The 15,296-nt window shown below is 38.3% G+C and overlaps 1 protein-coding gene across 22 annotated transcripts in view; it reads right to left on the bottom strand.

The window, feature by feature from the left end:
• Nucleotides 1-15,296, bottom strand: part of LOC111189788 (scavenger receptor cysteine-rich type 1 protein M130) — a 35,394-nt gene that overhangs the window by 9,675 nt on the left and 10,423 nt on the right. For 5 of the 22 annotated variants that reach the window (XR_007424321.1, XR_007424317.1, XR_007424320.1 and 2 more), the window contains exons 5-18: nt 13,580-13,888; nt 12,860-13,162; nt 12,300-12,608; nt 11,905-12,207; nt 10,869-11,180; nt 10,670-10,738; nt 10,009-10,332; nt 9,488-9,823; nt 9,022-9,327; nt 8,852-8,920; nt 7,506-7,814; nt 7,328-7,393; nt 6,863-7,021; nt 6,641-6,733 (exon numbers count right to left, since the gene is read on the bottom strand). Coding sequence is in view for 17 of the 22 variants with exons in the window: in XM_049464492.1 (XP_049320449.1) it covers nt 5,821-5,834; nt 6,641-6,733; nt 6,863-7,021; nt 7,328-7,393; nt 7,506-7,814; nt 8,852-8,920; nt 9,022-9,327; nt 9,488-9,823; nt 10,009-10,332; nt 10,670-10,738; nt 10,869-11,180; nt 11,905-12,207; nt 12,300-12,608; nt 12,860-13,162; nt 13,580-13,888; nt 14,551-14,608 (3,339 nt within the window). In the remaining 5 variants the exon portion in view is untranslated. Of the gene's footprint in view, nt 1-5,203; nt 5,835-6,640; nt 6,734-6,862; nt 7,022-7,327; nt 7,394-7,505; nt 7,815-8,851; nt 8,921-9,021; nt 9,328-9,487; nt 9,824-10,008; nt 10,333-10,669; nt 10,739-10,868; nt 11,181-11,904; nt 12,208-12,299; nt 12,609-12,859; nt 13,163-13,579; nt 13,889-14,550; nt 14,683-15,296 lie in introns of those variants that run through there. The other 17 variants (XM_049464489.1, XM_049464490.1, XM_049464491.1 and 14 more) reach the window with 11 other exon arrangements.

The raw sequence follows: 15,296 nt of genomic DNA, 5'->3' as shown, positions 1-15,296 counted from the left end.
CCCGGAATGCCAACCAGACACCCCAACACGGACCAAACCACCACCCCCCACGACGGCGCGCCCAAGAGAGGCATAGACCCTCCCCAGCGCAGGGAGGGACCCAAACAGGCGACAGACGCCCACGGGCACCAGGGCCCCGGACTCCGCACCCCGACCGCCACAGGGGAACCCAGCCAACCGGACAGGGCCAGCACCCACCACCATGGGCCCCCCAGACCCACACCCCAAGACCACAAGAGCATACATCCAGCCCCCCCCCCCCCCACCAACAACCAGGGCCCGCACACAGAAATCACCAAGCGGCAGCCACCGTCCCCAGTCCAAGGGCCATCAGACACCCGAATCCCCCGATTCCCCCCCAGCCACCTGCCGGACGCACCAGGAGACACGACTACAGCCGCCCACCCCCATCATGTGATGGAGCTGATCACTGGGAACCAGAGAGATTCAAATGTAGCCAATTGGTTTTTTGAGGTTGCAGACATTCTTTCCAGACTAATGTGGTCTAAAAGTAAATTTCTATAGTGATTTATGCATAAATCATTTTTTGATTTCCACTTCATGAGGATAGTTTTCTTAGCGATGCATAAGACAGTGAGAACTATGTGCAATATATTTGTTTCCATGTTTAGTTCACTTACATCACCTAAAATGCATAGTTTGGGTGAAGCTGGGATATTGCAATTAAACCAGGTAGATAAGTCTTCACATATCATCTTCCAGAATCTCTGAACAGGCATGCAAAACCATATAGCATGTATATAATTCTCAATATGATTGCCCGAACAGTTAGTGCATATATTTGTTTCTCTAAGGCCCATTTGGAACATTCTATGCCCTGTATAATGTGTTCTATGGAGAATTTTGTATTGTATGAGTTGTAAATTTGGACTTTTCGTCATTTTGAAATTGTTTAAACATATGTGTCCAAAAGTTCTTATCTGGGTTCATGGAGAGATCTCGATCCCATTTTGTAATTGGGAGGGATATTGAATCATTAATTTTGGATAATAACTTATATATTTTTGATAACAATTTAGGAGTATAGAGATTCATGAACTCTTTTATCAATACTGGGATTTCTAATGTTAGATTATTTAAATTAAATCTTGCTTGTATAATGGACTTTAATTGTAGATACTCCAGAAATTTGCTACTGCTAATTTCGTATTTTGAAATAAGATCTTCAAATGACATAAAGGTCCCCTCCTGTATAACATGTTCTAAATTCTTAATTCCTTTCTCTTGCCATTGCGAAAAATTAATAACTGTTTTTTTCTGACATATATCTGGGTTGTTCCAAATGGGTGTCCTTTTACATGGTATTAGTGAAGACTTAGCTATCTTTAAAAACTCCCACCAAGCTGTCAGAGTGGTGTTTATGTTTAGGCTTTTAAAGCAGCTATAGTGTTTAATACTGGAGCTAATGAAAGGTAAGTCAGAGATTTTCACTTTTCCACTGAGTGTTTGTTCTAGGTCCAGCCAAGGGCTGCCTAAAGGGTTTGTTTTAATCCAACTTGTAACATATTGCAATCTATTGGCTAAAAAATAGTGATAGAAGTTTGGTAGTTCTAGACCACCATGGCATTTTAGCTTCTGTAAAGTCTTCAGACTTATTCTCGATGTTTTATTTTTCCATAAAAATTTTGAAATGTTTGAGTCTAATGACTTAAACCAAGCAGCAGGAGGTTTATTAGGGATTAATGAAAACAAATAATTGATTTTAGGTAGAATCAGCATTTTTACAGTAGCAACTCTCCCAATAAGAGATATAGGTAGAGAATTCCATCGTGTGAGATCGTCCTCTATTGTTTTTAGTAGAGGAGTATGATTCAATCGTATCAGGTCTGATAGCTTGGGGGAAAAATGTATACCTAAATATTTAATGTTGCCCGACTGTAGTGAAGTAGTGCTCTGAAATGTACAATTCAGAGGTAGAACTGTTGATTTACTCCAGTTAATGGAATAATCTGATACAGATGAGAACTTATCTATGAGTGTGATTGTCTTTAGCAGAGAAGTTTGTGAGTCCCTAAGGAAAAGTAATACATCATCAGCATAAAGGCTTATCTTATGGTCTGTATTTTCTGTTTGAATTCCTTTAATATCTACACTTTGTCGTATTTTTGCTGCTAGTGGTTCAATAAAAAATACAAAAAGTGAGGGAGAGAGCGGGCAGCCCTGTCTGGTGCCTCTCTGCAGACTAAAGCTTTGTGAAATAAGATCATTTGTCCTAACCCGTGCATTGGGAGAGCTATATAATGTTTCAATCCAGTTTATGAAGGATGGACCAAATCCAAATTTATTTAGAACTGCTAACAGAAATTTCCAATTTACCCGGTCGAATGCTTTCTCTGCATCTAAAGAGACAACTATGGTTTCTAATTTGTTAATGGAACAGTAATCTATTACATTTATTAGTCGACGTGTGTTATCGGCTGAGTGCCGGCCTTTGATAAAACCTGTTTGGTCCGAATGTATAATGGATGGAGTGATTTTTTCTAACCTCCTTGCAAGAACTTTGCAAATTATTTTAAGGTCTACATTTATAAGCGAAATTGGGCGATAGCTGGATGGGAGTGTTGGATCTTTGCCTGGTTTAAGAAGCAAGGTAATGTTGGCAGAGTTCATGTTTGGAGATATTATGCGGTCCTTCTTGATTTGAGTGACCATTCTAAAAAAAAATGGGTTCTAACACAGACCAGAATTCTTTATATAACTCTGCAGGAAAGCCATCTGGACCTGGAGCTTTATTATTTGGGAGATCCTGTATTGCTTTAAAGAATTCGGAAGATGAAAAAGGTGAATCAAGAGTCATAACCTGTTCCTGTAGTTTAGGTAGATTTATATTTTTCAAAAATTCTTCAATGTCAGCATCAGATGGATTCATCTGTGATGAGTATAATGCCTCATAAAAGTCTTTAAAATTGTTATTAATTTCTTGTGGGTCATGAGTAATGTTACCAACAGAGTCTTTAATTGAAGAAATAGCTGTTTTTTCTTTATTTAGTTTTAATTGGTTTGCCAGGAATTTTCCAGATTTATTTCCATGTTCGAAGTTTTCCAAACGCAGCCTCTGCAACATAAATTGTGTCTTTTTATCAATGATTTCATTTAGTTCCAATCTTAATTTCCGCAGGGTGTTAATTATATGTTCTTGTGGTTATTTTAGTTTCTTGACCTTTTGTTTTGCACTACAGTTACGCTATTTATTTTCAATTTGATTGCACATTGAAGTTGATACTTTCTTCTGAATGTAATTTTTTTATGTTAATTTTGCTCTTAATGTAATATCTATGTTGCAGAAGTTCATACTTATTTTTTGTATTATGTTATTTGTAATGTGATTTATATATATATAAATCACATTACAAATAACATAATAAGAAAAGTCTCCCGTTTACGATATCGTATAATAAACCCAACATTTAGTTACATATTTCAATATTTGTTATTTATATATATATTTACAACACTTGTAAAAAAAAACGGGAGACCTTTCCGTCTCCCATCTTTTTAGTGAACTTATTCTAATGGTTCAGTTCATCTAAAAGAGCTGTTATGCCCATCACTACGAAAAATAACAAAAGGCTAGTGCTAACTGGTTAACTCTAGCTCTCACTCTCAGCACACACTCACGGGCAGCTCTTCTCTCTCTCTCTCTCTCTCTCTCCCTCTCTCTCTCTCTCTCTCCCTCTCCCTCTCCCTCTCCCTCCCTTCACACACACACGTGCTTTCCTGCTCTGCCCCTCCCCCTACCCCAATCACAAGCCCAGCACAGAACAGAACAGTGAATTCACAGTGAACAGAATATAAAAGCAGCTTCGCTACAATATATCTATTTGTTAAGAATTTAAAGATTAGGCTCCTGAAAGTCAGTAATGTTGACCCTGCTAAAAAGTCCAGCTCAAAATCAGAAGAAAACATTCCCTATACTCCCTATATTTAACGATATAGCCTCCCAGTATAAAGTACGTTTTTTCTGCTTTTGAGATGGATTATTTAGTAGAGAGTGTAAATCTGTACTGCAGTAAAAGTGTGTAGTTTCATAAATTTGGCTCGACCTAAATTTGGCTCACTATCTTTATAGGTCAGTTGCTTTAAAACAAAGTAATGTTAGCATAATGTAATGGAAGTGTGACTATTTTCACCGGGTAAAAGAAGCTTTTTTTTTTAACACAGGGGGACTAATTTCATTCCTTAATTTAAAACTTCACAGTGCAGTTTACACTACACTGCAAAAAAAAAAAAAAAAAAAAAAAAAACTAGACATAAAATATATGCAAATTAAGACAAATATATGTATTAAGCAAAACAAATCTGCCAATCGGGTAAGCAAAATTTTCTTAGTAAGATTTCTTACAAAAAAGCAATGGCAAAGTCTCAAAATGAGTGAAGTAACACCTAAATCAAGCAAAAAAAGTCACTGTTTATGGACACAAGAATCAGAATAACTTGATTGCTGCTTAATTGTGCTTATTTTGAGTTCAAATTACTTAAAATAAGGTACAAATTCTAAGTAAGAATGATTAAGATAATTATCCCTAAAATAAGCAAAATAATCTAACACTTACACCATGCTTAGTAAGACAAAAAGTCTTATCAGAGAAGAAAATAAGATTTATTGCCTTAAATTTAGATAATTTCACTTGCTAAGATTTAGTTTTTTGCAATGTAATGACTGTGAACAACTTATTACAATATAGATAACTAACTACCTATGTAGTTATGTATGCATTAGTATGGTACCTAAGCTGTCAGTCCTCTGCTATTCTGAGCACTTCAGAATAAAGATGAATCATATTTGTCAGCAAGTTCTTAGATTTTAAAATGCTATTTTATTATATACACACACACACACACACACACACACACACACACACATATATATCATATACATATATAATGAGAGTACACCAATTTAGCTGTGAGTAAAGGAGAGATTCTAGTTGAGAAACTGTTAAAATGAAATGTAGTTTTAAGAATGTCAATTAGCAGTATTGCCATTTTATCTCAGTTTTGGTTGTCTTTCATTTTTGCATCATCTGAACCTGGGAGTTGTTCTTTAAATTGTCAATATGTCCATACATACACCTTGTTTTAAATAGCTTGTGCTTAATTTAAATGAAACAAAACTTAAAAGCTGGTGTTTTAATAAATATTAGCAATAAATTATACACATCTAAAACAGTAAAACCATAAATGTAATACATACTTTTTATTTGACTAGACTAGGCTAAAATGTTTTGTTGACTAAATGACTAAAGTGTGACAAACAAAAGACTAAAACTAAATTAAAGTCACCTGTCAGAATGAATGCTGGACTGTATCTGTACTTAATTTTAAATACTTGTCATTCTTAATTCTCTGTTCTGAACATTTTCATCCAGGCTTGCTTGTTTAAAAAAAATAGTTGTTTTACTAATTCTATTATTTCATCATTATAGTGTGTATCCTGCAGTAAAGTTATTTATTTGGTTACTTTTTTGACATTTCTAGTTTAGTACATTAATTACAAATACAGGCAGTGTATAAAATGGTATGAGAGAAGTGCTGAATCAGGGGGTTGCCCAGGATCCCATACAAGCTAAAAGCAGTGTATGTTAATGAGACAAATGTATGAAATATGGAGAACTGTAGATCTTCTTATCTGGATAAACTATTACAGGAATACAGTAACTATGTGAAAGTAAATCTACAGATCTTTCTCTTCTGTAAATTCAGGCCCAGTCCCCGAAGACCCAGCATCTTCAGTGTCCTGGAGCTCAAGCAGCAGCACTTGCCACTCCACCGTCTCCATCCCCACCCGAAAGAGGAAGATCAGCAGAAGGAGGCTTCCAGGATGTAAAGATGTAAAGAGCAGATCAAAGCTTTGTAAATTGCTTTCTAAATAAGTGTTTTTTTTTCATTGTTATTGCTTGTGTCTGTGTTTTCTATTTATTTGTTACAAAAAATGTAAATGTGGGTTTGAGGGCCTGATTTAAGTGTCTCCCTATTTCTTCCTTTTTTTCTTCTTTCTTTTCCCTTTCCCCCAAGATCTCATGACCTCTCGCCACAGAAATAACTTTCTGGTCTCAAAAAAGTAAACAGGCACAGTAACATATTTTGATAGTTTGAGGTGCTACACATTTGGTACCTACAGCACATGTGAACCTACAGAAACTCCATGCACAAACAATAAAATAATCCCTGTCAATCATCTTGCATTACTGTTACAGAAACTAAACATCCACAGGGTCTAAAAGTCTAACATTGCCCTCTACTGGAAACTGAAAATACTGGTAGTGCCCTATGATAGTGAATATTAAAGTTGCAATAAAAGAGCAATACATAGAACAATAAAAAGCAAAGAAAACTAAAATTATTGTTAAAAGTTTTTTTATCCAATAGCTTTTATAAATACATTTTATTGAATGAGAAGATACATTATTCAGTGGGAAGAAAAGATAGATAAATTGGTGTAATTTATTAACAAAGGAAGAAAATCTACAAAAAAAACCACTAAATATTTAAACACTAAAATATAACAATATGAAAAGAGAGTTATCTGACAAGTATTTGATTAACTGCTACATTATTTCTGTAAAGACCAGACATTTCTGCTTTGAGAGAAAAAAAAAAAAAAACATTTTACTCTTACTTTCAGTTGAGACAGTAATTCTTTTAGGGATGAGCCTGGTGTCAATCTCCTCATAGACAGGCTCAGCTGAAGTCTTCCTCCTCTTAGAGATCACTGTGAGAGAGACAGAGAGAAACATGGAGTCAGTTCAGTAGAAGAGAAGACTGATGACAGATTGAAGTACTAATGATGATTAGAGAAAGTACAGAAAGTGGATTGTAGATGATCTCTGAATCCCCCTACCTCTCCTGAGCACTCTGTTCTGATAAAACAGCACAACCAGAAGCACTAAGGCCAGGAAGAGCACATATCCCAGAACCAGGAGAGACACTGGATAGATGGAGGGAACAGCTGGTGGAGGAGTTTGTGGAAGTATGATTCTTCTTGTCTGTGGTTGAGAATCTAAAAAACAAATATACAAAATGTATAGACAATTTATACATGAACACAGTCCTTTTATTGGATGTGAATAATTTTGTGATGAATATTATGGAAGATGACATATGAAATGTCTATAAACACAGAATGATCTAGACAGACTGGTGCAAAGCACATACAGACTCTCACTATTGTTACTTTCTATCCTTCCCAAAAACATTACAATTATTAAATGATGGAAACCAAATGTGTGTGACCAACATTATGATCAACAATAGTTACCAAAGTTGCTATCAAGCCTGTTTACAATGGAGAAAAGTGGTCCCTGACCTTGCAAGACAAAATGTCCCATCTGTCCTCTTTTATTATTTAAAGGCAAAGTATGATACAGGAAGCCTAGTGAGTGAGCATAAAATAACAATGTGATGTAAGTATTTTTCTCAAGCATGTGTAAAGTTTCTGTAACAGTTAGGAGGCAAATATATTCAGTTGTGTCTGTTCCTCTGACCTCCACAAGTGACTCCAGCACTGTGGGAGCAGCCAGTGTGGTTCTTCAGGGAATGAGGACAGTCCCACAGGTGAATCTCATTCCCTCTACACTTCACTCTGTTCATCCAGATAGTTCCTCCACCAGAACCATCAGCAGCTCTTCTATTAGCACTCAGCGCCGGCCCACAACCCAGCTGCCTGCAGATCACCTGAGCATCCCTGATGTCCCAGAGGTCACCACATACAGACCCCCATGTTTTATTATGATACACCTGCAGCCATCCAGAACAGCTTCCTACTCCTCCCCTCAGCCTCAGAGGAATGTGCTCTACAAACACACCACAGAGGGAAAAAAAATGATTATCCATCAAAGTCTTACAAACATTTACAACAGTCGTATATACTTTATGATGAAATATGTTCTTATAGAGATGTGGTAAACCACAAAAAAGCATTGTAAGATGAGGAAAAAAAAACAGAAGTAGCCATAGTAAAAAAAAAAAAGCACTTACCTTGTTTTACCGTTTTAGTTGAAACAGTTGATTTTTTTAAACTAATATTTTTTTTAAATAAGATATTGCTTCTAATAGAGTGTAGTTTGTCTGTCTTCAGCAAGCTGTCTGTTACACCTGTTATTTCCACCACTAGGGCTGTGCCATATCGTATCAAACGCAAAAAACGATACTATACCCTGAAATATCGTGCCATATCACCCACCCCTAATTACCACTGCAGGGCACCACTGGGGTTGCTGTTTTTATCTGTCCAATATTATTCATTTTACTTTATTATTAATTATATAGATTATATAGAGTGCATTAACAGTATCATGACTTTCTTGATCACTGATGTCTGTTACCATCTGATAAAAAGTCTTGTATTTTTTTATATCGTAGTTTGGGGGGGTGCCATATCATATGCAAAAACAGAATTTAATTTTTATTTTGTTTCAGTAGTGTATTTTTAAAATAATATCTTTAATTCAGTGTTTTGTCATATCACCAAGAGTACTGTTATCGCGATAAATGCCATGAAACATCGTGATATTGTTTTAGGGCCATATTACCCACCCCCATCCACCACACCTGTCCTGTCTACACCTGAATTCCTCAGACTTACATAGACACTCTGATGGACTCCATTACCCAGAATCCCTCTCTAAACCTTTGTTAAAAATATCACTGTAGAAGTGTTATCTAAAATATGTTAAAGTGCAAAAAAATATGCAAACTACAAATAAAACAGTGCGAGCAAAGACAAGAATTGCTTATTAGTGAAAGCATGCTGGCAGAACATGCAGTCAAAAAGAAAGAAAATGTAGTTTATCAAAGACATGATCATTTTGATAATGATAAGTTTTCTTACTTGAGCACGGTCTCTCATGAGGAGATGAATCACACAGCCAATTTATCAAATCTAGTGTATTTCCATTCTCTGTGGTAGGACAAAAAATCAAATATTATGAAATTCCAATTACAAACTACATTAGTTCTAGCATTCTTTAAAGTTTTTAACACCTCATCATATCTGCCTACCTGAGTAGGTAATGCAAGCAACCTCATTGCGATTATCACACCTGTTCTCCCCCCAGGAAGAAGATGGACAGTGCCACCGAGTGGAGTTATGTTTCCTACATTGTACATTATCCAGCCAGTTAGGAGCTGATTCCACTCTTGCTTTAGACCAAGACTCACTGCCAGTTCTTCCACAGTTCAGCTCTCGACAGATCAATTTTGCCGTTTCATCAGTCATCCCATTTACACACACATTCCCCCAGGTTCCATTATAGTACACCTCCAGATTCCCCTCACAGCCCTCAGTCAGTCTGATCTCTTTATACTCTGGCGGGAGAAAGATAGCTAGCTAGTTATGCACATTGATTTAAACGTGCAAAAGTTTCTTCTTTAATTATTCAAAATGTACCTCCAGTTGTACATAGATAGGGCATTGGTACTTGATTACAAGATCATTACAAACTGAGCAATTCAAGATACGAAGTACCTGAGCACACGACTCCTACATCATCCTTGTGTCCACATTCATCCTCTCCACACAGCTGATATCTGCAGTTCCACAGAGACGCCTCGTTCCCCTCACACTCCACCTCATTCAGCCAAATGGGTCCAGTTCCAGATCCAAACCGGGCTGGTACCGGTACTGGAGCACTGAGGGCGACTCCACACTGCAGCTGTCTGCAGACCACCTGCGCATCCTCAATATCCCACAATTCATCACTCACTGTCCCCCATGATCCACTGTGGAAAACCTCCGGCCTTCCTGCACAGTCTCCCCCAGAACCAACCAGCCTGATGAAGCTGTGGACTGTGTTAGCTGTACCTAAAATTTACACAAATACAAAAGATGTTTTCAAACTCCTTTCACAAGATATGTGTTGTGTATATGTACTCATATTTGCCAAATAATTATTCTCAAATGTTCAAAAATATGGATAATAGAGGCACTTTTGCATGTTATCATACATACAAATAAAATTATACATTTATTAACTGTGCAATGCTTACCAGAGCAGGTGATGTAGAGCTGTACTGTGGAGCTGCAGTTAACTGCTTGTGAGCTGCTGCAGTTCCTCAGATGAGCTTCACTCCCAGAGCAGTTGAAACCCGTCACACACATGTAGCTGTGTTCAGGACTGGATGAAGAGGAGCTGGAGATGTTGAGTACAGAACCACAGCCCAGCTGTCTGCAGACCACAGAGGCCTCAGACTCACTCCAGGAGTCCAGCAGAACTCTCCTCCAGTCCTGCCTGAAGAAAACCTCTACCTCCCCCTCACACTCCATCCCTCCAGACAACCGCACTCCTCCCTCATGAGACGCCAGAGAAGAACCTGAAGAGAAAAAAATATATTACTTGGCTTAAAATGAGGGAGTAATAAACTTTCAGTTATTTATTATACTGCAACTGTAAGATCTCACCACTACAGATCACAACTCCAGCATACTGTTCATGAGAGCATGCAGTTCAACTCCATGATGAAATGGGACATTTTAACAGGTGTGTTTCGTTTCCCTGACAATCAAACACATCAGCCCAGATCCGGCCACTCCCCTCCCCAAACCAGCCTGACCCCAACACAGCCACAGAACTCCCACACTTCAGCTGAGCACAGAGGACACTGGCAGCTCTCATATCCCAGCTTACATCACACACTGTACCCCACTCACTGAGGTACTGGAGCTCCACTCGACCAGAACAGGAATCTGAGCCGTTCATCAGCCGAGCCTGAGTGTGACCTGAATTAACAGAGGAAAAATAGTAGGCAACAATAATACAATACAATAATAAAAAAAATACAGTAATTACAAACTAATTGCTCACAGTTTAGTACTAATCTAAATCTTTTACAAACATACTTCATCATACCAGAGCATCTTAGTCCCACATCCTTGTTGTGAGAGCAGTTGGGTTTCAAGGAAGGAGATGTCTGGCAGAGGTACATATGAGATTCGTTTCCTCTACACTGAAGCTCCTCTGACCACATCTGACCCTCTGCTCTACCAAAAGCAGCTGCTCCCAGAACCTCCACAGGAGAACCACAGCCCAGCTCTCGACACACAACCTCTGCATCCTGCTGGTTAAAGTCAGCATCACACACTGGAAGCCAAGAATTCCGATGAAGCTTCTCTACTCTCCCAGAGCATGCGTGAGGACCACCAACAAGTCTTCGCTTGTCACCTACAGTATAGTATTTGTGTACATTGATCATCAAAAACACTGCACCCAGAAGAAAGCATCAGATTACAAGGCTAGTCAGAAGAAAGATGTGCTATGCCATGGCTAAACACATTGACAGGTCAATCCACTAATCCACTAAAAAGTGCTGGATACTGTTGGACCCACGATCAGCACTCTACCACATCGCAAAATCACATTAGTGAAAGCACATTAGGAATGCCACACATCTGACATGTTGCATTACACACTGTATGTGTAGTTCCTTAAATATTACTCATCTTAGTCTAAATGAAATAATTTATTATTCCTCACACTGCCTGTAAATCAATGGTTGACATTAAAAAAAAAAAACATACTTGTAGTTTTAGATAAAAAAATAAGACTTTGTAAGTTTCTTTTAAAATGGTCACCAAAAACAATTCAACATAGTCAAAGTCTAAAAATTTTTTCATATGTATAAAACTTTTGCTTTTTGACTTCTCTGCAGCACTCCTTGTAAACTTAAAAAGTCTGGTTAGCCCTCAAGGACATAAATGACAAATCAAATGAAAGGTTTCTTAATGTTTTAATGTCTTAATATCTTTTTTCATAATATTGTGCAATACAGAAATCAATCAAACTGGTGGATTTGTGTCTCCGTCACCTGTCTGTTATCTGAATTTGGTGGATGTGTGTTTTTGTCAGTGTTTTGTGTGAAATTGACAAAAGGAAGTGAAATACCTACCAGAACATGCCAGTCCCACATCATTATCATGGGAGCAGTTGTGTTTGAGTGAAGATGATTTTGGACAGAAGTGAATCTGTGATTCGCTGCCTCTACACTGAAGCTCCTCTGACCACACCTGACCCTCCACTCTACCAAAAGCAGCTGCTCCCAGAATCTCCACAGGAGAACCACAGCCCAGCTCTCGACACACAACCTCTGCATCCTGCTGGTTAAAGTCAGAATCACACACTGTGACCCAGCTCTCTCCATGAAGAACCTCCACTCTCTCAGAGCAATGAGAACCTCCAACCAGCCTGACTCCTAGGTATGATCAAAATATAATAAACATTATGCAGTGGGTTAAAAGGTTTTTTGATTACAGAAGTTCATACTAAGTTTTTAGTGTAACTCACTTGAACAGATGACTCCAGCATCTTTAGGATGATTACAGTTATGTTTACCCCATCCTGCTGATTTACAGTTCTTTAGTATGGATTCTGATTCTCTACACTCCACATTATCCATCCAGATTGGTCCTGATCCTGATCCAAAGTAAGCACCACTAAGTGCATCTACAGCCTCTCCACAGCCCAGCTCTCTACACACCACTGCAGCATCTATCATATCCCAGTTATCATCACACACTGTTCCCCACTGTCCTTTATGAAGAACCTCCACTCTCCCAGCACAGCGACTCCCACCATCCACCAACCTCACACTTTCTAAAGGGCAGAAAGAGAAAGATTGAATGCACAACTCAAACATAATTTTGCATCTTTTAAAATCTGGTAAAACTTCATTTTAATGCTATTCACATGTGCTATATTCCAACATGCACAAATATGAACTATATCAATAAAAGAATTAAGAAGCATATGTTTCATGAAGTACATTATACACTGACCACTAAGAAAAGAACATCTTTTCATCAAGACTCTAAAAAGAAAAAATAAATAAAATATGTAGCTCTCACCAGAACACACCAGTCCCACATCATCATCATGGGAGCAGTTGTGTTTGAGTGAAGATGATTTTGGACAGAAGTGAATCTGTGATTCGCTGCCTCTACACTGAAGCTCCTCTGACCACACCTGACCCTCCACTCTACCAAAAGCAGCTGCTCCCAGAACCTCCACAGGAGAACCACAGCCCAGCTCTCGACACACAACCTCTGCATCCTGCTGGTTAAAGTCAGCATCACACACTGTGACCCAGCTCTCTCCATGAAGAACCTCCACTCTCCCTGAGCAGCGAGATCTGCCCACCAATCTGACTTCTACAATGTGTTTATAAGAGCAAAGAGAACATGTACGTTAATATTAACACACAGCATTGGGAGGGCTGGGAGGTTAATTTGAATAGAAGGGAATTAAATAATATGGGGCAGTGATTTTTATATTTTGCACTTTTCTTTAACTGAAATACAAGGATTTTAAATATATATATATATTATTTCTTAGTTGCTAATTCTAAACCAAAGCATTCAAAACCACCTCTGTAATAATCCATTTATTAAGTGTATGAAAGTGAATTTAGGTTCAGGCTTAAACTTTTCATGTTACAAAGAAGTTTTTTTACAGGGGTGTATATAAAACAACTAACAGTTGTTTAATTAATTCAGTACATTCCAACACAGGCCTCATCACATTTGTTTACATCTCTGTGTAATATGTTTTATTTTTTTGCATCTTACCTGCACAAACAGCACCAGCGTCTTCATCATGATTACATCTCTGTCTACCCCAATCATACGACCTACAGTTCTTCAGTGAAGACTCTGATCCAGCACAGTTAGCATATTCCACCCAGATCGGTCCTGATCCTGATCCAAAGCGAGCTCTCCGTGGTGCATCTATGGCTTCCCCACAGCCCAGCTCTCTACACACCACTGCAGCATCTCTCATATCCCAGTAATCATCACACACTGTTCCCCAATGTCCTCTATGAAGAACTTCCACTCTCCCAGCACAGCGGTTCCCACCATCCACCAACCTCACACTGTCTGTGTGGAGAAAAAAAACAAACACACTGATAATCAGAGAATAATTACACTTATACTCAAATAATAATACTCAAACAAGGCTGAAATACATTTAAACCAAATCATGGACATCAAAAGCTCCCATTTAGAGATCATAAGAAATCAGTTCACTAATTTGTACTTCTATAGCAATACTAAAATGGGCTGACTGGATGATAGCAAAGTGTAAATCACATGAATGTAAGATCAAAAAGTAAATATATACTTTTCAATTAAATGCCACTTTATGCAACATCATTCAGCATGTCTGGTTTGGTGGGGGATCAGTGATGGTCTGGTGAGGCCTGTAGATGCCCAGGCCTCTACAGGTTAGACAACAGTACCCTGCCTGCTCTTAGGTATTGAGATGAAATCCTTGAACCCATTGTAAGACCCTACGCTGGCGCAGTGAGTCCGTGGTTTCTCACGGTGCATGACAATCCCCGGCCCGATGTGGAGAAAGTAGTTAAGTTCTTCGAGGATAAAGGAATTTATACCATTCACTGCCTTTCCAACAACATCCTAACAGAAAAAGAGGCCAGTATACATACAGTCCACAAAGTTAGTTTAAATATGCTGTATATATTATATATATATATATATAAATATTATTATTATTTTTTTTACCAGTATATTATACTTACCAGATGTGACAAGAGTGACAGTGGTCAATAGAAAAATGAGTAGAACTCGGATGTCCATCTCTTGCACACACACTGCTCAACTCAGCAGCAGAACAAGCTTTACCTCTTCTCAGCCAGATAAGACTCAAGAACCTGACAGAGAGAGAAAGAGAGAGAGAGATTCCCCACAGCCGCCAATCACACTCACTATGACCTTATTAGAAAGAGGAGAGGAAATTATCAAACATTTTCAGTGACAAATCAGAAGAAGCTTTTTTTTCATTTCGCCATATTTTTAAAAAGCGTCAGCACTAATTAACACAGCTCCACCTCCTTGTGTCTGTGTCTGTGTGTGTGTCTATGGGCAAAGGAAGGTACAAAGTCAGCTACCTTCTGGAGACAAACTTCAGAGAGAGTAAACACACAAAATACAGCATTAAAGCTGCACCTGCAGACAGCAGATCCAAACACATAACATCCACCATGAAGAGAAGTCACAGTTTCTTTTAACTACACATACAAACAACTTTTTTGTGTTTCTCATGCTTTTACAGAGTATATAAAACTAGTTTTAATCCTGATTACAGAAACTCTGATTAAGTTTATTGGGAATATTGTGGGTTCCCTGTGAACTACAGCAAGGCTGGTGAGCGATGGACCAAACAAAGACGGTTTGTCTGCCCTGTGAGGCGGGTGTAGGGTATGTTTGTGGAAATGCATCTAAGGATGCACCTACTACTCTACTGATCACAGCAGTTCCAATTACA

Source organism: Astyanax mexicanus, chromosome 15, assembly GCF_023375975.1.
Source record: "Astyanax mexicanus isolate ESR-SI-001 chromosome 15, AstMex3_surface, whole genome shotgun sequence".
NCBI classification, from domain to species: Eukaryota; Metazoa; Chordata; class Actinopteri; order Characiformes; family Acestrorhamphidae; genus Astyanax; species Astyanax mexicanus.
This window is presented reverse-complemented; position numbering and strand designations above follow the sequence as displayed.